At 43.0% G+C, this 26,123-nt stretch overlaps 1 protein-coding gene across 4 annotated transcripts in view; it reads right to left on the bottom strand.

The window, feature by feature from the left end:
* The window catches only part of LOC136876133 (ATP-sensitive inward rectifier potassium channel 12), a 114,957-nt gene that overhangs the window by 73,212 nt on the left and 15,622 nt on the right, over positions 1 to 26,123 (bottom strand). Inside the window, exon 1 of one of the 4 annotated variants that reach the window (XM_067149831.2) lies at positions 8,358 to 8,539. The exons of the other annotated variants lie outside the window; for them this stretch is intronic. Within the exon in view, the coding sequence (XP_067005932.1) occupies positions 8,358 to 8,464 (107 nt within the window). The 5' untranslated portion in view covers positions 8,465 to 8,539. Of the gene's footprint in view, positions 1 to 8,357; positions 8,540 to 26,123 lie in introns of those variants that run through there. 4 annotated transcript variants of the gene reach the window in all.

Genomic DNA, 26,123 nt, shown 5'->3' with positions numbered 1-26,123 from the left:
AGCCTTCGCACACAAGAATGACAAATAAACTGGAGAATTTGACCCTCAATGAGTTGATATACACAGTCTGTCTGTAACCTTCGAGGACTCCCCTCATTCCCCTTTCTCATCGTTCACAAGCCATTGAGACGTGCGGGGGCAGGCGGGGAGCAATTGCCTTCCCTTTCGCGTGTTTCGTTCATGCTAGATATCCCGTAGTTCAATCTCTTCACCTCTCCTTCACTCTCCAGATGTGTGCATGTGTTACGTGTCTAATGGATGTGACCAATGAGAGAGAATGTGTAAGCAGGTACTGGACGGTTCTGAGGGCTGTACTGATTTCTTGCCTGAAATGAATATTTCTGGCCACGAGATACTTAAGTTCTCGAGTGTACCACTGTAGAGCGATTACGAACGTGATTTCAACAGGACGGGGCCCCACTTTACGGATCAGTAGTTGTCTGGAACCACCTTCATGCTTCATATCCAAATAAATGGATAGGAAGTGGAGGACCCGTTCACTGGCCTGCCAGATCACCCGATCTAACGCCACTTGACTTCTTCCCGTGGGGTCACTTAAAGCAGGTAGTGTATGAACAGGAGCCTGAAGATCCTGGTCACCTTAGGTAACTGATCACCGAGGCATGCCACGCTGTTACACCTAACATGTTACACCGTGCAAGAATGCCTTTAAAAAACACCGCATAGACCAAGGTGGTCAACATTTCGAGCAATTGTTACATTGAATATGCAGGGTAATCTACACCCTACCTACCGACCACCTTGTAGTCCAATCTGGCTACGTAACATCGGATAAAAACGGTTCTTTTCAGGACCAAATAAAAATTCACCCTTTGGAATAGGATGCTATGCAACCATATTCCATTTACTGTAAACGGCGTTAATCGAAGATAAAAAAAAAGTGTACCAGCCTGAGAATCGAACCTACTAGCAAACAGCTTGGCCGATTCTAGAGCAGTAATGCGTGATTTGACCACCTTACCTACCGCGAACCGTAGTGCATAGCTAGCACGTTGTAGTCCTTACAGACGTTTCCTGTCCAAACGTAAGGTAGTGTTATTCGCAGCTATGATCTGGGGTGTAGTGGTTAGCGTGACTAGCTGTCACCACCGGAGGCCCGGGTTCGATTCTCACACGTTCCAGGACACTGCCCTTGAGGCGGTAGAGGCGGGATCCCTCGTTGAGTCCGAGGGAGAAACCAACCCCGGAGGGTAAACTCAGATTAAGAAAAGAAAGAAAGGAAGGAAAGGGTTCGTCTCTGTGGTGTAGTAGTTAGTGTGATTAGCTGCCACCCCCGGAGGCCCGGGTTGGATTCTCGGCTCCGCCACGAAATTTGAAAAGTGGTACGAGGGCTGGAACGGGGTTAACTCAGCCTCGGGAGGTCAACTGAGTAGAGGTGGGTTCGATTCCCACTTCAGCCATCCTGGAAGTGGTTTTCCGTGGTTTCCCACTTCTCCTCCAGGCAAATGCCGGGATGGTACCTAACTTAAGCAGCTGCTACGCGTGTCTCACAGTTTGATAAATCGAGAGTGTCTGACAGTTTGATCAATCGAACGCAGCACCGCATCGACGTCTATGGTGGCTCTTTTCAACATCTTCTATGATGTTCATTAACAAGGGACATTTCCACGTCAGCCCCATTGTAAATATTTTCCGGGCCAATTGTGATTTGCCAGTATCCAGTAATCAGGAGATAGTGGGTTCGAGCCCCACTGTCGGCAGCCCTGAATATGGTTTTCCGTGGTTTCCCATTTTCACACCAGGCTGTACCTTAATTAAGGCTACGGCTGCTTCTTTCCACTTCCTAGGCTTTTCCCATCCCATCGTCGCCATAAGACATATCTGTGTTGGTGCGACGTAAAACAAATAGCAAAAAAGCAATTTTGATTTGTCCGCCCGGTCTAATAAGCACGCGTATCAATGGACGACTCCTCGCATTCTCCGGGCGACCAGGGTAAGCTGCAGCTTGGGCTGCGCTCACTCAGCTTATCCTGACGCTTTGACGAGAGCAAAACACTTTTCTGCTAGGTAGTGCTTCTTTCCACAGATTCGCTGCGTGCGCCTGTCAGTAGTACTCTATATTAAACTCAAAAAATTTTATTTAAGAATATTTCTGGGGAACCTCAGCTTGAGCTGTCTATTCTAAGGGTTTGCTACTGTGCATACCTCTTACCCAACTTTCCCACACACATATAACGATATAACAATATTCTCAAGAGTGTTGATAAGGAGACGAATAGATAAAAATATGCTGAATAGAGATTCGTCTGAAAGAAAGCGAAAACAAATAAAATTGAGGCACCAGCCAATAGAAATCAATCCAGTAAACACTTGTAACTCAACAGGTGGTACGACGTGACATTAGTAACAACATCGCTTCCAAATATATTGTTCGATGTCTATCGTGACCTTGGAGTTCCATAAACCTGCATATTATCAACCTGCGAGATATAAAGATTAGACTGATATCTGATTTTCTGGTACAGAGCTGTATTGACCAGATTTCCGTGCCAGATATGAAGGATTCACTCACAGATCGGACGAGGCCCGGAGACTATAGAGACAATACATTAAGTCGCCGTTTCCATCACTTATCATACAGTAGGCTACGCGAAATGACTAAGTAAAAATTTAAATTGATTGTTATCATTTAATTGTCATCCACGTCTGGCTGGCAATTAGCGTATCTAATAAGATACTAAGTGACTGTTGTTTTAAGAAGCAAAACGACAAGATTATCAGACCTTCTTGACGCTAATTGAAGAAGGAAGAGTTATGTCCTATCGGAGAAAAGGCATCAGCTGTAGAAGAGCAGGGACATAAGACAAGCAAAGCAAAGCAAAGCAAAGCAAAGTCATCTCCGTACAGGCCATGAAGGCCCTTGGAGGAGTGGAAGATAAAGGCTTCCACCATTGTTAACCTCGGCACGTGATGGGGTAGAGTGGTTAGCTCTACGCCCGGCTGCCTTTGCCCCCAGGAATTAACCTGGTACTCATTTTTGGTGTAGGCTGAGTGGAAATATGGTTTCTTAAATTTTACGACTTCCTTTTTTATTTTTTGCTAGGAGCTTTACGTCGCACCGACACAGATAGGTCTTATGGCGACGATGGGATAGGAAAGGCCTAGGAGTTGGAAGGAAGCGGCCGTGGCCTTAATTAAGGTACAGCCCCAGCATTTGCCTGGTATGAAAATGGGAAACCACGGAAAACCATCTTCAGGGCTGCCGATAGTGGGATTCGAACCTACTATCTCCCGGATGCAATTACGACTTCCTGACGGGGATTCGAACCCACGTCCTTCCGGGCGAACCGAGCACGCCTTTACCGCCTCGGCCCCTACATAAGACAAGAGAAAATGAACTGTTCTGAACGAGAAACCTATGACACTTCGCGGTCGGGAGAACATAATATCGTTGACTAGTACGTAAAACTGTGCCGAAATTAGTATCTGAAAAGCGATTTGAAATTAATATGTTAATACAGCTTAAGAAAGAAAGTTAGCTGGCCTTCTGAGCCCATCTAGGGTGATTAGATACTGGCTCAGTCCGGTAGTATTTGAAGGTGCTCAAATACGCCAGCCTCGTGTCGGTAGATTTACTGGCACATAACAGAACTCCTGCAGGGAAAAATTATGGCACCTCGGTGTCTCCGAAAATCATAAAAATGTAGTTAGAGGGATGTAAACTTCTTCCTCTTCTTCTTCTTCATCATTATTATTCGAATAACACTTTTGAGGGTACAATAAATCAACTTCGGTTACTTTCCTTTGCATTTAACTTTCTTAGTTTCCAGACTTCCCTCATTTTCTGAGAATGTTGTTCCTTTTCCTCTTGAGTCCATTTTCTTCCAGTTGTTAATTTATTTCTCTCCTGAAATCCTGTCTTTCGTCTTACTTCTCTGAAACGTGTTCTGTTTTCTATCGTATCTATTTGAATTCCAGCATTTTTCATATCCTTTTCAATTTCAATGAACCACGTTAGCTTGGATTTGTAACTGTTCAATAGGTTGAATATTTGTTTAGTTAATCTATTGTTATTCATTTTATAAATGTGTCCAAAAACGTGGAGTCTTCTTTTCCTCATTGCAGTTGTCAGTTTTTCAATTAAATATAGCTCTCCTTTTGATCGTAGTCTAAATTCGGCATTGTTCTTACTTATAGGTCCCAGTATTTTTCTCAAAATTCTTCTTTCAACTTTTTCAAGATCCCCAGTTCTTGTAAGTTTAAGAGTTTATGCTGCATATAAAATTTCTGGCCGGGCCACTGTTTGATAGTGTCTTAGCTTCAAGTTCCAGGATAGAGATTTACGGTATTCTTCTTCTTATTCTTCTTAAACAGGGTCGATACTCGTAAGTACTGTTTAAAAATGTAATGGAAATTTCATGTGAACATATTAATGTATTTTATGAATATCTCGTACATAGGCCTATATATATTTTAAAGTTGCTTTACGTCGCACCGACAGAGATAGGTCCTATGGCGACGATGGGATAGGAAAGGGCTAGGAGTGGGAAGGAAGCGGCCGTGGCCTTAATTGAGGTACAGCCCCAGCATTTGCCTGGTGTGAAAATGGGAAACTACCGAAAACTATCTTCAGGGCTGCCGATAGTGGGGTTTGAACCCACTTATCTCCTGAATACTGGATACTGGCTGCACTTAAGCGACTGCAGCTATCGATCTCAGACTGAATAAAAGTTACGAATGCCATGCTATACAGGGTGGTCGGAAACAACACGAACCGGGTATATGAGCGTTAGAAGGTTGGTGCACATTGACTACTTCTTCTTCTACTACTACTACTACTACTACTGATGAATAATTTGAAAGAAATAATTCGATTTCTAGCGCCATTGTCATTTTATCAGCTACTGAAGTTAGCCAATCAGATCGCTTCGTGGGCGACTTCAAATGGGCTTTGCGAGGCGGTGTCGCTAAATCTGTACGTGAGTTAAGACCGGTATGAGAGCACCAGTCTAATAGTATATCTTTGCCAGGGGAGGGATTTGTATATGGACCTCCGAGTTGACAGCATAGCGCCAAAGCAAGTACGCTACAGTGACACTGTTGTGCTTGTGTTTGATGTTGAATTCTCGGTATGGTTCTCAAGCCGTTCTTTAGTCCCGTGCAGAATTAGCAACAGTGCCGCGCAAAGCTCAATTGAATTCACGCGTGATGCGATCTTATTGGCTAACTTCAGCAACTGACAAACACAACAACGATGCGAGATATCGAATTATTTCTTTCAAATTATTTATCAGTATTACCAACCCTGAAACGCTCATATGTCCAGTTCACGTTGTTTTTGACCACTCTGTATATAATACATCGTCATTGTACCTACGGAAACCCCTAATATTATGGGAGAAATACTGACCCGCAGCACATATACAATCTCTATATATAAAATAAGAGTTTTGTCTGTACATTGCTCAGAATTTGAAAAGAGTGGTATTTCTGTATCGGTCATGTCCATAGTAACAAGGAAATGCACTTTTTACTTTTCCGTAATTTCTGTCTGTCTGTCTGTCTGTCTGTCTGTACGCGCATCACGAGAAAACGGCTGCAGAGAATTTAATGAAAATTGGCATGTGAAGTCGGGGGATGACCCACTACAATCTAGTCTATAATTCATTTTACTCACGCTGAGTGAAATGTTAGTTTAGGGGAAGGCCTAAAATTTAATTCTCAAATATTTATATTATTAATGGTCCTATCGATAAATACTACATAATTAAAGTTAAATAGAATTAAATTTCCGATCATTTATGTCATACATTGTTACCATGCCGGCTTTGATAAAACAGATATTCATGAATTCGTATTTTTGTTGCCAAGTCCATATCAGCGCCGAGCCACGAGAAAATGGGTTAACAGAATTTAATGAAAGTCGGTATATAGTGTCGGGGAATAAGAAACTACAGTCTAAATTATGAACAATTGTATTCTCCCTGTATAAAATTGTAGTTTAGGGGAGGGCACCTAAAATGAAATTATTAAATACCTATGTTATTGATCCTATCGACCTGGTCTAGAATTACTATTTAGGCATATTCCAAATTATAGCACCACAACAAGCTGACGTCTGAAAAGAGCCGTTCCTTAAAAAGAACTTCTTCCTCTTCACTTTTATTAAATTCTACATTCATTTTATTCAAAATTAGCAGTGAAGAGGGGGTTTCTCCTCTGGCTTGGAGGAAAAATTTGCCTCCAAGTCAGATAGATTTTTCCGCCGCCAGTGTAGTGAATTGAGATTTTCCGACTCATCGGGTACTCCTAGGAAAGAGATTAGTAGAAGAGCATAGCTTTTGCCCTGGGCTCTCCACTATTCGACCCCCCGCCCGAAAAAAGGCCAAGAGTGTTCACGGACCACGGCTTTCTGCGGCCTGGTCATTCACGCTCTGGAACTTAGGACTGTTAGATCGACAGCGTAGTACTGTTCATTAAAAGTGAGAAAATGTGTGGTTTTTCATTTGATCGAGTATTTCATGAGAAATCATTGCTTTTACTCGCGCCATTCCTACTGACGCCATTATAATGACCTTTGTTCATTTCAGTTGGGAAAAGTACTAAGACAGTCTTACTGAGGATGTAAAAAGGCAGGTGGAGAGTGAGTGTCCGCCATTACAATGCAATTCTCTAACGCAGTCGTCAATGAGAAAAGACGTTTAGTGATTTCTCCGTCCCGTTTCTAGGGTAACGTTAAGAGCTATGCAATGTAATACAGTCTTGCTCACAACGTGTACTCTACCCAACCTACAATTCTGAATACAATGTAAAATTCCGTAGCGAAGCACGGGTACATCAGCTAGTATATAATAAGAGCGACAATTCTTTGAAATTATTAACACAATGTTGAACCTTAGGTGACAGGGCCTTACCGGGCAAGTTCTAACCTGAAATATTTCGCATAGCGATTTTCGCAGAAGCAACAACGATATGTCATTTGAATAGAATAGCTTTCTCGGTATCGCAGTGATAAGCGACAGAACTCACAAACGAACTCAGTTCAAACTCGTGTCGATAGATGGAGTTGCGATCGCCAATACAACGCGAACTTTTCTTTAAGAAGAACAGGACTAGTGCCCATGAAGGGTTTATTGTATTTCTGTTATAAAGGGGGAGATGAAAACCTATATTTGTCACTAATTTCTGCTCTCGAAACCTTCTCCTTTTCTCAGCAAAGCTGTCAAAGGTAGACGGAGATAGGGACTATAATATTACATGTAAAACATATTCTAGAAATTGTTGAAAGCGCCTTACAATGTCTAGTTTGTATGCACAGTATTAGTTGGAAAACGACAAAAAATCCACAGGAAAACTGTGGAAATTTAATCTTAACCTGGGGCTAAAAGCAACAACTGCACCTCAAAGTAGGTTTATGATCTCTAGAAGATAAACATCAGACCAACCATTTCCCACTTTTTAAATTTTGTATCCTATTTTAAGGCCCTCACAGCATTTAATAAAATAAAGAGTGTTGTGCGGAAGAAGCGAATTTTCTGTAGGCCCCGAAAACAGTAAAAGTAGTTAATGGGACGTAAAGCCAATAACATTATTATTATTATTATTATTCTGCAGAAAGGAATATCTCCAACCGTTTGAATGTTAACTCAAAGTTAAAAAAAATAGGGACTCATTTATTTTGCTGTCAGATTTCACATGGAATGCCCCTTACAGCATTTAATCATTGGGTGTCATATTTTTTTAATCATGAGAATTCTCTCCCCCATGGGAATTTTCAAAACTTGGCGGTTATGTTATGTAAACAGTTAACCCACTAAATTCATCTTCATCCCATCCGCCCATCTAGTAAAAGCACAAATCTCACACTGCTGTAGCTATTCGTGTTTTATAAGTCTTAGTAAGGGCATATTGTAAGTATGATTAATTAATTTGTGGACTGTAATAAATTATTTTAAAACTGATAGAGGTATGCAGTGAGTAAAATCTTGTATGTATATGTTTAGTCCTCAGCCCGAAGGCTGGTTGGATCCTCAACAGCTCCGCCATCAGCTGTCATAAATGGCCTAGGCATCACTGAAGAGGCGTACTAGGGAAATGAGGAGTGAGGTAGTTTCCCGTTGCTTTCCTCACTGAGCCAGAAGTTGCTATTACATATCAGTCTGCCAAGCCCACTGAAATGCATGCACCAACTGACCCTATGAGCAACATTTTCACACCATTCCACTAGTGAGAAATTCTTATTCATTATGGTTGTACAGTTTTAGACCTCTGGAGGTGAATATGCTCAAGGTAAACGAGATAAACAATATTCTAACGTATTTAAACTAAGTAATATAGTATTTGGGACTTTAATATGTCTCAGGTAATCCATCACTCTTGTAATACTTTATACATACCTCGCAGCACTATGACAAACTATATGGCATTCACTTCTTGACCTCACGGTGAGAAGAGATTCCTCGGCGTGCGGGTCTTCTTTGATCTGGGTCACCATGTTAGACATCTAAGCGGCGCGACGACTTGACTGGACACTCATATTGACACACACTTCCGCCCGAAAGGAGGACCGCACACGATCTGCCGCCGCATCCGAGATTCAAGAAAGGTTTCACTGGAGTAGCACTCGCAATAGCAGATTAACCACTCGAGATGACTTATTTCTGATAGTGACGTCCATCTTTGAATGAGACAACTTGTCTGCCAGATAACGAAGTGTTTATAACTGCCACCATCGGTGGGTTAGCGAGTGCTGAAAGCCATCTTCCAGAACTTCTCGCTCAGAGAAGAGTTCACTTATTCCCGGAAACATTTGTTGTAATCTGTGGTTTTGTTGAGATAACTGGCTTGTGGTATCTTCCGAATCCTGACGAGGAAAGAGATCGCGAGGGAAATCCCCTAGTTTTGGTATGTGAATGAACTAAGGTACAAACGTATCAGTTTAGACTATGACACTGTTTAATCTGTTGGTATAGTGCCTGTCTATTAACAGAAGGTTCTGGGTTCAATCCCCGGCCAGGATAGGGATGTTTACCTCTATCTGAGAGCTGATTTATCTGACAGTGAGATAGCGGCGTCAGTCTAGAAAGCCAAGAATAACGACCGAGATGATTCGTCGCGCTGACCATGCCCCACCTTGTAATCTGCAGGCCTTCGGGCTGAGCAGGGGTCTTCTGGTAGGCCAAGGCCCGTTAGGAATGCTGCACCGTAGGGCTTGTTTATTTTATTGGCACAGTACAAAAGAAGTTCAGGTAGATTTATCGCGATAAAATTAATGGTTGAAAACCCTGTATGTTCGAACAAAACATATCCAAGAAGAACCAACGAGACAAAGGAATCCCCTCGGTGTTTCGATCAGGAGGAAGATAAAAGCACAAAACTTGACATTTTCAACTTATACTCGCAAAAAAATGTTGAGGATTGTCATCAATCGAGAGCGCATATAATAACCAAACTATAGGACTAAAACGACAATTGAAGTGAAGAAATTATTGAATTAATCCTTGCAGTATAATGATCTTGCAGGTGATCTATGAACTGGAGTTTTTAAACCACCCGATGTGATGAGAAAGCTGGCACTGTGTTATGGTGGTGGTAGTAGCTCCTTCTCTTTTACTAAGAGACTGCAAGTTCGTTGTAAGATTCTAGTCCTGGTCCGAAAGCTGTAACAGTGTTCACTCAAACTTGCGAGTTTAACTTACGAACTACCATAAATGAGAAACAGCGAACATGGTGAAGGAAACTAACCAAGCACTTAAGGAATTCGTCACGCTGAGCAGGTTTTCTGCTGGACAGGAGTCGTCCTGAAGGTGTTAAGCCCCTTAATAGACCTACAGCTTCGGTTTTGTTTAGTTTAGAGAAAATAAACACCGACAACTGTACTAACCACTGCATAAAACCAGAAAGCAAAATTAAAATGTAACAATTTGTAGAAACATTTTTTGAAAATCACTATTAGTAATGTACCATACAGTACAAACAACTTTTGCACTTCCTTTTACGATTGTCGAACTGTACGTAAGTCACATGATTTTGTAAATTTTCCACAACAAATAGTTAATTGAATATCATTAATTAACCAACATCTGCCGAAACAAGAAAAGTCATGTCCAGTTCACAACACTTGTAGATGTTCAGAAGCGAACTACCCTGACATTCGAAAGCACATCACTTTACAGAGCTATATCAGGTGACTGGCAAGAAGGTTAGGCACGTCTTTAAAGCTGCAACGATGGCGCTATACTGAAGGTAATCCCTCAACGTTTCATTCAACCTCAGTTGGAACAAGTACTTTGGCGATGGTCCAAGGCTAACAAGTTTTTCTGCAAGTACAAGGTAAATTCGGTTATGATTAACTTTCCATCTGTTTATATACGATTTGATTCAAATATTCTATCATCAGGAGCTTCTTTTGTTATGCCAACAACGTTAGAAGAAGGTCTCGTGTTCTCTTATATCATTATCCGTGGAATGAGGATAAAATCGTAGTCACTCTGAGGTATCTTCCTCTGTAAATAATAATAATAATAATAATAATAATAATAATAATAATAATAATAATAATAATAATAATAATAATAATAATTTAAAAGTCACACTAACTACTTTTGTGGCTATCGGTTATTAGAGGCCCCGATATGCCAGAATTTTGTCCCGCAGAACTTCTTTTACGTGCCAGAAAATTGACCGACTCGAGGTTGACTTACTTGTGTACGAGAGACAATTTCTTACAACTTGCTTTACGTCGCACCGACACAAATATTTTATGGCGACGGTGGGATAGGAAAGGCTTAGAAGTGGGAAGGAAGCGGCCGTGGCCTTAAGGTACAGCCCCAGCATTTGCCTGGTGTGAAAATGGGAAATCACAGAAAACCATCTTCAGGGCTGCCGACGTAGGGTTCAAGGCACTGTCTCCCAGATGCAAGCTCACAGCTGCGCGCCCTTAACCGCACGGCCAACTCTTCCGGTGTGTACGAGAGAAAGCCGGCTTAGGTTGTTTGGACATGTCCTGAGGGCAGTACCCTCCATGGTTGCCAAAACCACTTACCTCCTGGAAATCGAAGGCTAACGACCACGTGGGCGGCCAAAGCAGAGGTGGAAGGACACCATTAATTTGCGAATCATTGACCTGAACCCGTAAGATGCATTTGATCGAATTAAGTGGCGTTCGAAGATCCAAAGAACTGACCCTGCAGCCAGGGGTTTACGCTAGGATGATTATTTATTTATTTAATTTCAATTTATATATTTAATTATTTATGTACTGCTACATAGAGAGAGATAGCCGTGCGGTTAGGAGTGCGCAGCTCTGAGCTAGCATTCGGGAGATAGTGGGTTCGAACCCCACTGTCGGCAGCCCTGAATATGGTTTTCTGTGGTTTCCTATATTCACATCAGGCAAATGCTCGGGCTGTACCTTCATTAAAGGCATGGCCACTTCCTTCCCACTCCTAGTCCTTTCCTATCCCATTATCGCCATAAGGCCTATCTGTCCGACCTAAGGCAACTTGTAATATAGGCTACATATATTGCTACTAAGCCGAAGTGAGAACAATAAAATTGAGGACTTATCTGCCAGTAAGAAAGCGGCGCCAGTCTAGAAAGCCAAGAATAACGGCCGGAATGATTCGTCGCACTGACCATGCCTCACCTTGTAATCCGCAGGCCTTCAGGAATAAGCAGCAGTCACCTGACTTTCAGTGTGAAGGGCGAGGAAAGGAAACTGGTATGAAGATAGGAAACCACGGAAAACCATGTTCAAGGTTTTCGATGGTGGGGCTTGAACCCACCATCTCCCGATTGCAGGATTGCAGTTACCTAGCTCGTTCCACGCAGCCAACTCGCACGACTAATTAATTAATTTGGAGTTGCCAATTCATCCCTGGAGCATGATAGGTAAGCGACATCGTCACTGGTTCTCACTATGGTGGCTGGGGTTCGATTCTCGGACAATGCATGTTGAATTTTTGTAACGAGAACTCACGAATCTGTGACTTGGATTTCGTGTAAAACCAAAGGTCCCGTGGTTATGCTCATCATATCAATAGTCACGTAAACAAGAAGCGTGTTTAAATCGTCCCTGAAGGTAATGCTGGCCTTGGAAGTGTTTGGACTCTCCTGTGATGTACTCAATATTATGTTCTTTTCGTATGCAATGTATTCAGCGACGTCCAAGCAGCGACGCGAGTTCGCCTTGAGAATGGCACTCCCAACTCTATTATACCTTTAGGGTCACAACAGAGGTCACTTATTGTGAAACGAGCATTTGATTATCCTTAAGAAGATAGTACATGCCGTGGATTCGAAGCTTGGAGAAGCTAAGGCACGATTACGGATTTTAATTTACACGCTGTCCGCCTTTGTGGTGTAGTGGTTAGTGTGATTAGCTGCCACCCCCGGAGGTGCGGGTTCGATTCCCGGCTCTGCAACGAAATTTGAAAAGTGGTACGAGGGCTGGAACGGGGTCCACTGAGCCTCGGGAGGTCAACTGAGTAGAGGTAGGTTCGATTACCTCAGCTCTCCTGGGAGTGGCTTTCCACTTCTCCTCCAGGCAAATGCCGTGAAGGTACCTAACTTAAGGCCACGGCTGTTTCCTTCCCTCTTCCTTGTCTATCCCTTCCAATCTTCCCGTCCCCCCGCAAGGCCCCTGTTCAGCATAGCAAGTGAGGCCGTCTGGGCGAGGCACTGGTCCTCCTCCCCCGTTGTATCCCCCGACCCAATGTCTCACGCTTCAGGACACTGCCCTTGAGGCGGTAGAGGTGGGATCCCTCGCTGAGTCCAAGGGAAAAAGCAACCTTGGAGGGTAAACAGATTAAAAAATAAAGAATTTACACGCTGATTGAAAATTACAACAGCGCGCGCGAATTTCATTATCGTTCCATTATATATATAGAGCTATCGCACAGGCGGCAGATTCCCTATCAGTGGTTCTTAAATGGTTTCAAAGAAGTCGGAAACTTACCGAACATCTCCCTTGGTAAATTAGTAATTATTTATTTATTTATTTACTTATCCGTGTCAGCAGTACATAATATGAAACATGAAAACAAGTAATAATAATAATAATAATAATATTGGTTTTACGACCCACTAACTATTTTTGACGGTTTTCGGAGACGACGAGGTGCCGGAATTTTGTACAGCAGAAGTTCTTTTACATGCCAGTAAATCTACCGACGCGAGGCTGACGTATTTGAGCACCTTCAAATACCACCAGACTGAGCCAGGATCGAACCATTACCAAGCTGGAGTCAGATGGCCAGCGCCTCAACCTTCTGAGCAACTCAGTCCAGTTTGGTAAAATATTACAATCCCTAATTCGTCCTCCGATAAACTAATATTTATCATATTTTGGGCTCCTGAAATCAAACATTTTCATATTATATAGACTTATCTTTCTTACCTTTAAAAACTCCAGTCAATCTAATTTGTCTAGATTTTTTAAAATTGTCTTTACATCGCAGCGACACAGATAGGTCTAATGGCAACGATGGGATAGGAAAAGGCTAGGAGTGCAAAGGAAACGAACGTATCCTGAATTAAGGTACAGCCGCAGCATTTGCCGGGTGTGAAAATGGGAAACCATCTTCAAGGCTGTCAACAGTGGGGTTCACCGAGCTCGATAGCTGCAGTCGCTTAAGTGCGGCCCGTATCCAGTAATCGGGAGATAGTGGGTTCGAGCTCCACTGTCGGCAGCCGTGAAGATGGTTTTCCGTGGTTTCCCATCTGTGTCGGTGCGATGTATAGCAAAAAACAGTGGGGTTCGTACCCAAACCGCTCAACCACTGCTTGGTCACTTGTCTAGTTACGTCATTGCACGTCGTCTCTCAACTGACAGTCTGGAACATACCGCTTAGTCGATCAGCTCGTCTCCTTACTTCCAAGTCTCCCCTGCCCAACGCTTGCAAGATTTTCGTAACTCTACCCTTTTGTCAGAAATTACCCAGAACAAATCGTGCTGTTTTCCTATGAATATGTTTCCAATTCTCGAATTAAATAATCCTGGTGTGAGTCCCATATACTGGAACAATACTCTAATTGGGGCCTTACCAGTGACTTTTATGGCCCCTCATTTACATCCTCAGTACAACCCCAAAATACCCTCTTAACCATATGAAGAGATCTGTAACATTTGTGTACAATATCGTTAATGCGATTACCACAGTAAAGATTTCTCCGTATATCAACACGTAGGTATTTATAGCTGTCCTCTTGAGGTATTTTCACTCCATCAACACAGTAATTAAAACTTTGCTCTGGCTTTATGGGGAAGTGGGGACACGGGATGGTGAAGAGCGCCGCTTGGGCGTTCATCTCCGCAGTACTGCCAACCAAAGGGAATATTTTTACTTAAATATGTCTTATGACTGGGGGTCATCCGAAAATTTGTGTAACATGACGCGACAAAATATGTGATAGAAGGGTAACCATAGCAACCGCGCAAACAGTGATGTAAGGTATGTTGCCTAGCAACCGTGCAGGCTATGTCTTATGGCTGGTTACCATCAGAAATTAGCAGCCATTGATGGATGGCCATGACCGAGAGACATGTATGATCCTTTGATTCTCGCAAAGGGAAAAGTGGGAGTTTCTTTCTTTTTCTTTTTTTTTTTTGCTAGTGATTTAGTGTCGCATTATCACATTGAAGGTTTTTTCGGCGACGCAAGGAGGGGAAGGTAGCGGCCGTGGCCTTAAGGTACAGCCCCAGCATTTACCTGGTGTGAAAATGGGAAAACATGGAAAAATGTTTTCAGGCATGCCGACGGTGAGATTCGAACCCACCATCTCCCGAATGCAAGCTCACAGCTAAGTGGCCAGTATGGCCAACACACTCGGTTTATTTATTTATTTATTCATTTATTTATTTATTCATTCATTTAGTTTTTCATTTCATACCACCTACGGAGATGTTTCTCCGATTCCAGGCGGCTTAGCCAATGTACATTAATTATAAAATAACACATATTTTAGGAAGAACCTAATATCTACAAATAAAACAACACACACATTTTTAAGAAAAACAGCAATCAGAATTTACAGTACATTAATTCTTTTTCAAATTCAAGGTAGATACTGTATATCACCTAAAATTCTCAATATCTAAAAATAAATAAAAGGAGAAATTCATAAACTTCGAAGAAATTAAGAATTAGTATCTACAGCGCAAAACAAGTAACTCTATAGTCTTAAACTGACACCAGGTGGAGAAGCAATGTTCGCATAAGAAGAAAGAAAACAGGGAAAATAAAGCAGGAAATGCCTATGTTTGATAAGAGGAGAAGTATGACAGTCAGTGTCAACAGCACATTAAATCTTACGTAACTCCAAATAGACTCTAGTAATGATTATTTTTTGTAGTGTTTGTTACATTATATTTATTATTAATTTAAAATCACTACGTGGAACAAGCTATAATGACCAGAACACAACGCACTAGCATTGCAAATATATCGATACCGAAAGCTTTACAGCAAAGCCACGAGATGTCGGGGTGGTAAAAAAGCATTCTATATTTCAATAATTCCATATACGAAGCTGACCGAAATCTACCAAGTGAGGACTAGGTAGCCGAACACCCAAGAAAACTTGCGCGTATATTAAGTTTGGGAGCATAAATGTATAGGCGCGTGAAATTATGAAAATCCACAGTCTGTTTCCTGTTTTTTGACCTGATCGTGAATGGAATGAATGAAGACTACATTTAGCGGCGAGGATAGGAACTGTGCCGACTGCCGAAGCCTGTCACACTTCTCTGGGGCAATGGTTAATGACTGGCAGATGAAATGATATTGGAGAGTGTTGCTGAAATGAAAGATGACATGGAAAACTGGAGTACCAGGAGAAAAAATGTCGCACCTTCGCTTTATCCAGCACAAACCTCACATGGAGTGACCGGAATTTGAACCATGGAACTCAGCGGTGAAAGGCCAGCGCGCTGCAACCTGAGCCAGAGAAGCTTATGTGTGAAATTACGAGGGGTACCCAAAAATAACAGGAATAACATTGTCGTGGGCGAAGCTTGTATAGTACGCATTTCTGCCGCTAGGCGTGTATAGCGCAACTCATTGCCGGTTCAGTGTCGCCTGTGTTGTCGACCTGGCTTGTTCTGTTCATCTGCAGTGATCAATTTTGCTACCACTGTTTTGTTGTCGTTTTTTTAATGATGTCAAGTTTAAGTGCACAACGTGCAAACCTTTTATTGGGAAGTTTTAAGAAGATTGCGCAACAGTATTAGTCAAAAAACCCGTTTTGTGACAGACAGGAGACTGGTTCATGCACCATGACACCGCAACTGCACACACAACCGTCTCTGTTTTTGGCTAAAATGGTATGGTTCCGTTGCCCCACGCCTGACCTGGTTCCGTATGACTTTTTCTTATTTCCGCGTATGAAAAGGGGCATGAAAGGACATAGATTTGACAACATTGAAGAGGTCAAGGAATAAACGAGGCAGGTCAAGGACAAAACGAGGCAGGAGCTATCAGCCATTTCTAAAGATGACTACAAAAAATGTTTCGAACAGTGGCAGCACCGGTGGAACATATGTGTTAGTTGTAATGGAAGAGTATTTTGAAAAGGATAAGGTTGTTTTGTAAAAAGAATTGAAAATATATAGCTTCTAAAAATAATTCCGGTTTTTTGGATACACCATCGTAGGCTATATTCTTCTTCTTCTTAATCTGTTTACCCTTCAGGGTCCGTTTTTCCCTCGGACTCAGCGTGGGATCCTACCCCTACCGCCTCAAGGTCAGTGTCCTGGAGTTTCAGACTCTGGATCGGGGGATACAACTGGGGAGGATGACCAGTACCTCGCCCAGGCGGCCTCACCTGCTATGCTGAACAGGGGATTGTGGGGGGATGGGAAGATGGGAAGGGATAGACAAGGAAGTGGGAAGGAGGCGGCCGTGGCCTTAAGTTAAGTACCATCCCGGCATTTGCCTGGAGAAGAAGTGGGAAACCACGGAAAAGCACTTCTACGAAGGCTGAAGTGGGAAGCGAACCCACCTCTACTCAGGTGACCTCCCGAGGCTGAGTGGACCCCGTTCCAGCCCTCGTGCCGCTTTTCAAATTTCGTGGCAGAGCCGGGAATCGAACCCGAGCCTCCAGGGGTGGCAGCTAATCACACTAACCACTACACCACAGAGGAGAACGTAGGCTATATTACATTAAGTTAAACTAATAATAGCACGTGTTTTCGGTAACAAAAGAGTATGAGCAGGATTCTGCCAACCTGACCTTCTTATACTATTTCTATCCCCTTCGCTGTCCTGCATAGCGGATGACTAGTGAGCACCTTGGCCTTCGGAGTCCCGGGTTCGATTCCCAGCCGGGACTTGGAATTTTAATGATGATCGGTTAATTCCTTGGCTCGGAAAATGGGGTTTGTGCTGTCCTATACATCCCTGACACTCACAGAACTCATGCAACACTCTCCTTCACGCCCTGTACGGCGTCAACTCGAAAGGCCAAACGGTATCAAAATATGTCATTAAACTTATAGTAAGTTTCGGTTGGTTCAAATGAACTCATTTTCCAAGGATTCGTATATTCTGGCCTACTAATCATTGGATTCCAGCATAGTTATTAGGCCTATTGACGCAAATAATTTGAATGTTGTTAATTTAGCAACTTGTAACCAATCGTACTGTATCAAAATTCTATTGCCAATGAAACTGAAAATCACGTTTGTTTATGTCCGTAGGTGACGCAATATTTCATCATATTACTCGATTCTACTGTATTACGTCTGGTATTGTCCGGCGCTTTGGCCGAATGATCGGCGTACTGGCCTTCGTTTCAGAGGGCCGTAGTTTCGATTCCTGGCTGGGCCGGGTATTTTAATCACATTTGGTTTATTCCTCTAGCTCGGGGGCTGGGTGTTTGTGTTCGTCTTATTACACACATTCAAGTACACAGAACACATCACACGGCAAACCACCATAGAAACATTCAGTAGTGTATACATTCCTCTGCGTAGGGTTGGGGTCAGAAAAGTTTATAATAATGTTATTGATTTTATGACCGACTAACTACTTTTATGCCTTTCGGAGACTCTGAGGTGCCAGAATTTTGTCCCGCAGGAGTTCTTTTACGTGCCAATAAATCTACCTGACGTATTTGAGTACCTTCAAATACCACTGGACTGAGCCACGATCGAGCCTGCCAAGTTGAGGTCAGAAGGCCAGCGCCTCTACCGTCCGTACTACTCAGCCCGGCGGATCAGGAAAGGTATCCTGCCGTAAAACTAGGCTAAATCCATTCAATGTGGCGACCTCAGATAAATTTAAAAAGGTCAGGATGATGAAGAAAGAAGAAGGTCTGGTATAACAAACAAATAGAAACTACTCGGCAGAGAAAAGTCTACCATACTACCAACATTTTCAGAAATAGGATCTCGCTGCAGGTTTTATTTTTTTTTAAGAATCTGCTTTACGTCGCATCGACACAGATAGGTTTTATGGCGACGATGGGGTAGAAAAGGGCTAGGAATGGGAAGGAAGCGGCTATCAAACCACGGAAAACAATCTTCAGGGCTGTCGACAGTAGGGTTCGAACCGACTATCTCCCGGATGCAAGCTCACAACGCTCGATATTTTCTTGAGACCACTCGTTATAGCGAGGCTGAAAATCATTCTGCTTCTCTCGCGGGAACACAAAGTGCAAAAGCGCTCTGCACGTGCTGCACCATTTAACACTTTGACAGGATGTCGACTTTTAACAACTAGACATCCTCCTGTCACCCCTCATGTCCGTGATGTGAGGTGACGTGGGACCAGTCTTCCTTATATTGCCTACCCAGTATTAATATTCAACTATAAACTGCCTGGGATTCATTTGGTCAAGTTAAACCAAACGGAAATCGTATCCGATAGATAGTGGGTTCGAATTCCACTCTCAGCCCCCTGACGATTGTTTTCCGTGGTTTGTCATTTTCACGCCAGACAATGCAATGCAGTAACAAAAAACCAGACTATTTAGCCCATGGGCTTCCCAAGACGGCTGCTGCCCAGTAGATATTTGAGTGCCAAGTGGTCAGAATGACTACTTCAATAGGTGCATTGCTTTGATTTCATAATTACAAATCCCCCTGTTTGTCATAAGAAGCAAATGAAAGACGGACTACCGGCTCTGACCTTTCGAGCGTGGGTTGGCGACCACGGTTCTCCTAGCTGAGTCTGGCATTGCTTCCACATAATTGTGTCAGGTTGATCGCCTTCATCTTCCATATCCGACCTCCCTTGGTCTACTTATTCTTTTACGACCCCGATGGTATTATGTTTACTAAGCCTAGGGAGCCTTTCGTTTTTTGCCCTTCATGGTCCTCGTTTTTCTTTTTCTGATACCATCATTTTTGGAAGTGTCGGATCTGTTCCAGTTTTCCTCTGATTACTGTTTATAGAGGATGGTTGACCAGTTGTACTTCCCCTTAAAATAATATTCACCAGCACCACTACTACTGATAATCCCAACCCAACGCTCAAAGCAAGATTATAATGCTCGGACGAGCTGGAAATCAAACCCACGGTTCTACATCACAGAACACTGCCTCCTCTCGAAGAAGAACGTAGTTTGAATACTGGTCAATGAACTTGGGAATTTTGACATGAAAAGTCATGTTCCTGTGGTTCGAATTCCGCATAAAACTGAAGGTTCAGTGGCAGTGATAGTATCAATAGTTATGAAAAACTACGTGCTTGCTTAAAAGACAGAGGTGGCATTTTCGTCAAGTATTGCACGAGGAAATATTGAACTTATAACTGAAAGGGCGTGTACAAATTATGATGAACTGCGAACGGTTTATACAAGAAAAATAGGGCATTTTTAATACTTGGTTATATCATTTAAAGGTAGCACAGTCTTCTTGGATGAATAGTGAGCGTATAGGGTTTCGGTTCAGAAGGCCCCGGGTTCGATTCCTGGTCGGGTTGGGATTTTAACTAGGTTTGAGTAATTCCTCTGGCTCGGGGGCTGGGTGTTTGTGTTGTTCATAATACACATCTTCATGTAGATACGACACATCAACAACTACAGATAACCATAATAGTAAATATATCCCTCCACACAGCGGGCCGTAAAACTGGGTCAGTTCCACATGTATTACCCACCCCAAATAATTTGGAAAACCGAGCGAGTGGCTGCACGGTTTGGGTCGCGTAGCGGTCAGCTTACATTCAGAAGATCGAGGATTCGAACCCCACTGTCGGCTGCCCTGAGGATGGTATTCCGTGGTTTCCCATTTTCACACCAGGCACATGCTGGGGCTGTACCTTAATTAAGGTCACAGCCATTCCTTCCTACTCCTAGCCCTTTTCTATCCCATCGTCGCCATAAGACCTGTCTGTGTCTGTGCGACGTAAAGTAATATTTTTTAAAAAGAAAATAGTCTAAGGAAGAAGACTATAAAAAATTAAAGGTAGATAAGGTATTTTGTACATGAGCTCAAGCAAGTACCTTTTTATTGCCAGCTAAAAGTCCGCCTCCGTAGCGTAAAGTTTACCGCTATTAGCTGCCGTCCTCGGTGGCTCGGGTTCGATTCTCGGTACTGATAAGATTGGCAGGAGGGCTTGTTGAAATGGTATGCAGCTCACCTCCATTAGGGGTACGCCTGAAAAGAACTGAACCACCTTACTTGACAGCTAAAAGAAAGTAGGCTAACTTGTTTCATTTATGCCCGCCATATCAACATTCTAGGCTCTTTTGCAATATTTCACGCGTAGTTTGCGTCTTGCTGTTCGTAACTCGTGGTTAACGATTGGTCAAGGAGTAGTGAGTCTAAAGGATAATTACTTTCAGAGAATTATGATTTCCTCAACAACAACCCGTGGCATGGTTTGTCTTAGTAATTTAGTGTTTGTGAATGGCAGTGTGGATACAGGAATTTCTTTCCTCTATAAAGCAGTGTGGATTAAGATGTAGATAACCCGCCCGTGAGAAGGTAGTAGAGTCCCGTTTATCCGAAATAAAGCGGGCGGAGCCACTTCGGTTGACGCGGGTTTTTTTTTTCGGATGACACATGGTAAATATTTTCGGAAGTTAAATGTCGAAATAAACATGCGTAAACTCTGTTAAGCAAAGGTGGATACTGCATATTAACATTAAAATCTTTACATAATGTCACTCATTGTATAAAAAGAGTCATTCTCTTCTGAAATTTCTTGGACGACTTCTCTGGTTTTCTAACAGAAGCTGCAGTATAGTTCGAGCAGTAAACAAGATGAAACTCCCGCAACTGAAGCAACGTTAACCACAGTCCACATCTTCATGACGTATAATACAGTAATAATAATAATAATAATAATAATAATAATAATAATAATAATAATAATAATAATAATAATAATAATACCGGGCGAGTTGGCCGTGCGCGTAGGGGCGCGCGGCTGTGAGCTTGCATCCGGGAGATAGTAGGTTCGAATCCCACTATCGGCAGCCCTGAAAATGGTTTTCCGTGGTTTCCCATTTTCACACCAGGCAAATGCTGGGGCTGTACCTTAATTAAGGCCACGGCCGCTTCCTTCCAACTCCTTGTCCTTTCCTGTCCCATCGTCGCCATAAGACCTATCTGTGTCGGTGCGACGTAAAGCCCCTAGCAATAATAATAATAATAATAATAATAATAATAATAATAATAATAATAATAATAATAATAATAATAATAATAATAATTCCTGCTTGTTCAAGACAAAAATGTATCATTTAACGACCTAGATGGTAAGAAACAAACAGTTTTGTTTAATGCTACACGTGCATTCTGGTATAAGTCATGATATAAAAATAGGGTGTGCGTAGTCTAGTATCGACGGCTAAGAACGAGAGGGTAAACACAAAATATTAAAATACAATTTTGTCAGAGCATTTCAGTTAAGCCGGGTTTCGGTTAAGCGGGGTTCTACTGTACTACAATAAATTAAGACCGGGCGAGTTGGCCGTGCAGTTAGGGGCGCGCAGCTGTGAGCTTGCATCCAGGAAATAGTGGGTTCGAACCCCATTGTCGGCAGCCCTGAGAATGGTTTTCCGTGGTTTCCCATTTTCATACCAGGAAAATGCTGGGGCTGTACCTTAATCAAGGCCACGGCCGCTTCCATCCCAGTCTTAGTCCTTTCCTATTCCATCGTCGCCATGTCCGACTCGTTGACTGAACGGTCAGCGTACTGGCCTTCGGTTCAGAGGGTCCCCGGTTCGATTTCCGGCCGGGTCGGGGATTTTAACTTTAATTGGTTAATTCCAATGGCACGGGGGCTGGGTGTATGTGTTGTCTTTATCATCATCGTCGTCATCATCATCATCATCATCACCATCACGACGCGCAGGTCGCCTACGGGAGTCAAATAGGAAGACCTGCACCTGGCGAGCCGAATCCGTCCTGGGATATCCCGGCACTAAAAGCCATAAGACATTTCATTTCATCGTCGCCATAAGACCTATCTGTGTCGGTGCGACGTAAAGCAAATAGCAATAAACGAAGAAGGCAACACAAGTTCAGTGTTTCAAAAGTTAATAGTTAATGGCGTTGTTGTAAGTCCTTCGAGTTGACGCCATATAAGCGACCTGCGCGTCTAAGAGGATGGGGCCCTACCTATGATGCTTCCAGCCCCCGAGCCATCAGAACCAATTAAGGTTAAAAACCCCGGTCCGGCCGAGAATCGAACCCGGGACCCTCTGAACCGAAGGCCAGTACGCTGACCATTTAGCTATGGAACCGGAAGTTACAAAAGTGAATCACTCCAAGCACTTAGCTCAGTCCTGTAGCTGGACACAGAGGAACGGATTACAATGTTTCCTCTTCTTAATAGTTAAATGGGAATCATTTGTCACAGCAAATTACTGCAACTGAAGAACATCATATGTTCTACCTCTCGGGAACTAAAAACCATCAGTGCCGGCGACTGACTGGAGCCGAGCACCGCAATGTAAATGATGCCCACAATGAGCAAAATGTTGCATGATACATTAATTACAACCCCTGTGGGTGGGGGCGGTAGAATAACACCCACGGCATGCACTTTCTGTCGTATGAGGCGACTAAATGGGATCCTAGAAGCTCTCAACTTGGGAGCGTGGGTTGGCGACTACGGGGCCCTTGGCTGAGTCCTGGCATTGCTTCCACTTACTTGTGCCAGGCTCCTCACTTTCATCTGTCCTATCCGACCTCCCTTGGTCAAATTCTTCTTTTCCGACCCCAACGGTACAAGGTATCAAGGCCTAGGGAGTCTTTCATTTTCACGCCCTTGGTGATCCTTGTCTTCCTTCGCCCGATACCTTCATTTTTCGAAATGTCGGATCCCTTCCATTTTTCTCTCTGATTGGTGTTATATAGGGGATGGTTGCCTAGTTGTTCTTCCTCTTAAAACAATAATCACCACCAGAACCTAAATTAATTGCATGTTTGATTTCCTGAGAGCCAAGGTGCCGCAATTTCGTCTCGCAGTATTCTTTAACGTAACAGTAAATCTACCAACAGAGGCTGACGTATTTGAACATATTCAAATACCACCAGACTGAGCTAGGATCAACCTGCCAAGTTGGAAATCTGGAAATCAGTGGTTAATACAAAACTATTATTAGAATATCTTCTACGAATTTGAAATACCTGCTCGAGGATCCTAGATAATATGGTTATTCCTATAATATTACAGTCAAGCCTCTCTTCTGCGGACACCGTCTGTTCCGTAGAAAATATCCGTTACGAGAGGTGCCCGTTAAAACAAGGTTGTAAAAATTAATCGAACATTTTAACAGCAAAGAATATCCATCTTAAATGTAAGCATATATCTTTATTTTGATTGTTCTAATTTGTAACTAAATATCTGCCTGGGAGATATTGCAAGTGCTGTAACAGCCTTTACTTTCATTACAACTTCGGGAAATAATCATTCAGCTGGGTGTACACATTTAGCGCATTTTTCTTTACTGCGAATTCTCGAAAAGGGAGTAAGGACCTAGCGTGACACACATACATTCTTTGTTCAATTAACCTCAACTTTCACGTTATTTGCGATATCTCGTCCTTTTTCTTGTAACATTGCCCATTCACTTACAGTTTCTTTGCTCGATAACATTCGAATCACTCACATACCGCAATGTTCACTTCTGCGAAATCTGACTCCCACCTTCATTCCTACCTGACCTTGACCTTTCTCAACGACAATGTGAGTTATGAATCAATAAAATGATGCAAGATATGCTCGATGCCCTTGGTAACTCCTGAGTAAAAAGTCACTGGTAGCAATCCCGGGCAACTAAAAATCTCAGAATGTGCACTAATTAGAACAAAGGCGACCCTAACGAAAGGTTTGGAAGGAACCCTATACAGAACAATTAACTTCGCGGCTACTTCAGCATTCCTATGTACCTTTCTTTCTGTCTTCCTTGGACATGAAGCAGTACAAACATTCAAAAGGAATTCCCGTTATGTTTTCACAATGATTTTAAGATAAAGCCATGTACAAAGAAAGTGTCCTAGAACGTCTAAAGATCGGGCGAGTTGGCCGGCGGTTAGGGGCGCGCGGCTGTGAGCTTGCATCCGGAGATACTGGGTTCGAATCCCACTGTCGGCAGCCCTGAAGATGGTTTTACGTAGTTTCCCATTTTCACACCCGGCAAATTCTGGGGCTGTACCTGTTTTAAGGCCACGGTCGCTTCCTTCCAACTCATAGGTCCTTCCTTTTCCATCGTCGCCATAAGACCTATGTGTGTCGGTGCGACGTAAAGCCACTAGCAAAAAACGTCTGAAGTGTCCGCTTTAGACAAGTGGACGAGATTAATGGCGATTAATCCTCCACTCGACAGGGGATCGAACCAGAGGTCCTCTGAACCGAAGGCCAGTGCGCTGACCATTCAGTTCTCTTCGTTCGGTTCCATCGTTGAATTCATGTACTTAACTCACGGGTGTATAACCTTGCCCGCTATAAGCGTACGCCAGCGCTAGAAATACTTGCGCACGCGGGCGCAAGTCTCTTCGCCTCCCCAGTCGACTTGTACTGCCCCACGTTGTTGACTCAGGGTTGTGGACGCCTAGCGATGACTGCCTCCAGTTACCTGTTTTGGGTACAAGTAATGGTTGAAACATACAGCTACATAGACTGTGGAATAAGGATTCATAGTGTTACGTGTTTTACTGTATTACAGTATGTAATGTCCGATGGAAATTTTTTTTTTTTGCTAGTTGCTTTACGTCGCACCGACACAGATAGATCTTATGGCGATGATGGGACTGGAAAGGGCCAGGAGTGGGAAGGAAGCGGCCGTGGCCTTAATTAAGGTACAGCCCCAGCATTTGCCTGGTGTGAAAATGGGAAACCACGGAAACCATTTTTCAGGGCTGCCGACAGTGGGGTTCGAACCTACTATCTCCCGAATACTGGATACTGGCCGCACTTAAGCGACTGCAGCTCCGATGGAAATTAGCAAATAAAAAAATAAAAAAAGTGCGCCTCAACCCAGGATCGAACCCTCGACCTCCTGAATGCTAACCCAAGTGCTGACAGAGGCAGTCACCCTACATGTGGTTACAGTGTTGCCAGATCGCCACTCTTCAACGTCTTTTTTTCTGCCGGATATACTCGCAGAACGAACTTTTGTGAGAGACATTTTTTTGTTGCTGGCATGTGAGAAGTCGCGCTGCGACGCCCGAGTGCGCGAATTTCGCTTCATTCTGTATTGTACGGGGTAGCGTAGTTATGAAATATACAGTGCATCCCTCCGGGCTTGCCCTATTTGATAACGTCCTGAGCCTAGCGCTCGTAACAGCTGTTTCTCATGCACGCAAACCTATCAGTCAGTTCGTGACCTTGACATGCCTGACTTAACTCGTTACAAAACGAATTCACTCAGGATGGCAGGAAGACGAGACGTAACTGTCCGATGCAAACTGCTGGGTTCCCTGTACAGTGCACAGACTTCGCGTAAAAGCCGACAAAACATACTTCACAAAAACAAGTGTCTTTATTTCAAGTGTGTTTTGCTTCCTTTTTTGCTCTGTTCTAGGTCATTTCTGTTATTTTGTATGTCTTTTAACTTGTTGTCCCTTTTTCTTCTCTTTTCTGTAACAATTTGTATCACTGTACATTATTGATGGCCAAATGTCCTATGGACGAAGGTCATAATAAAAAATTAAAAAAACCGACAAGCAAGTGGATCATGTTCGTTTTCTGTGATCAGCTCCG

The sequence above is a fragment of the Anabrus simplex genome, chromosome 6 (assembly GCF_040414725.1).
Source record: "Anabrus simplex isolate iqAnaSimp1 chromosome 6, ASM4041472v1, whole genome shotgun sequence".
NCBI classification, from domain to species: domain Eukaryota; kingdom Metazoa; phylum Arthropoda; class Insecta; order Orthoptera; family Tettigoniidae; genus Anabrus; species Anabrus simplex.
Note: the sequence above shows the minus strand (reverse complement) of the source record. Positions and strands in the feature narration are given on the sequence as shown.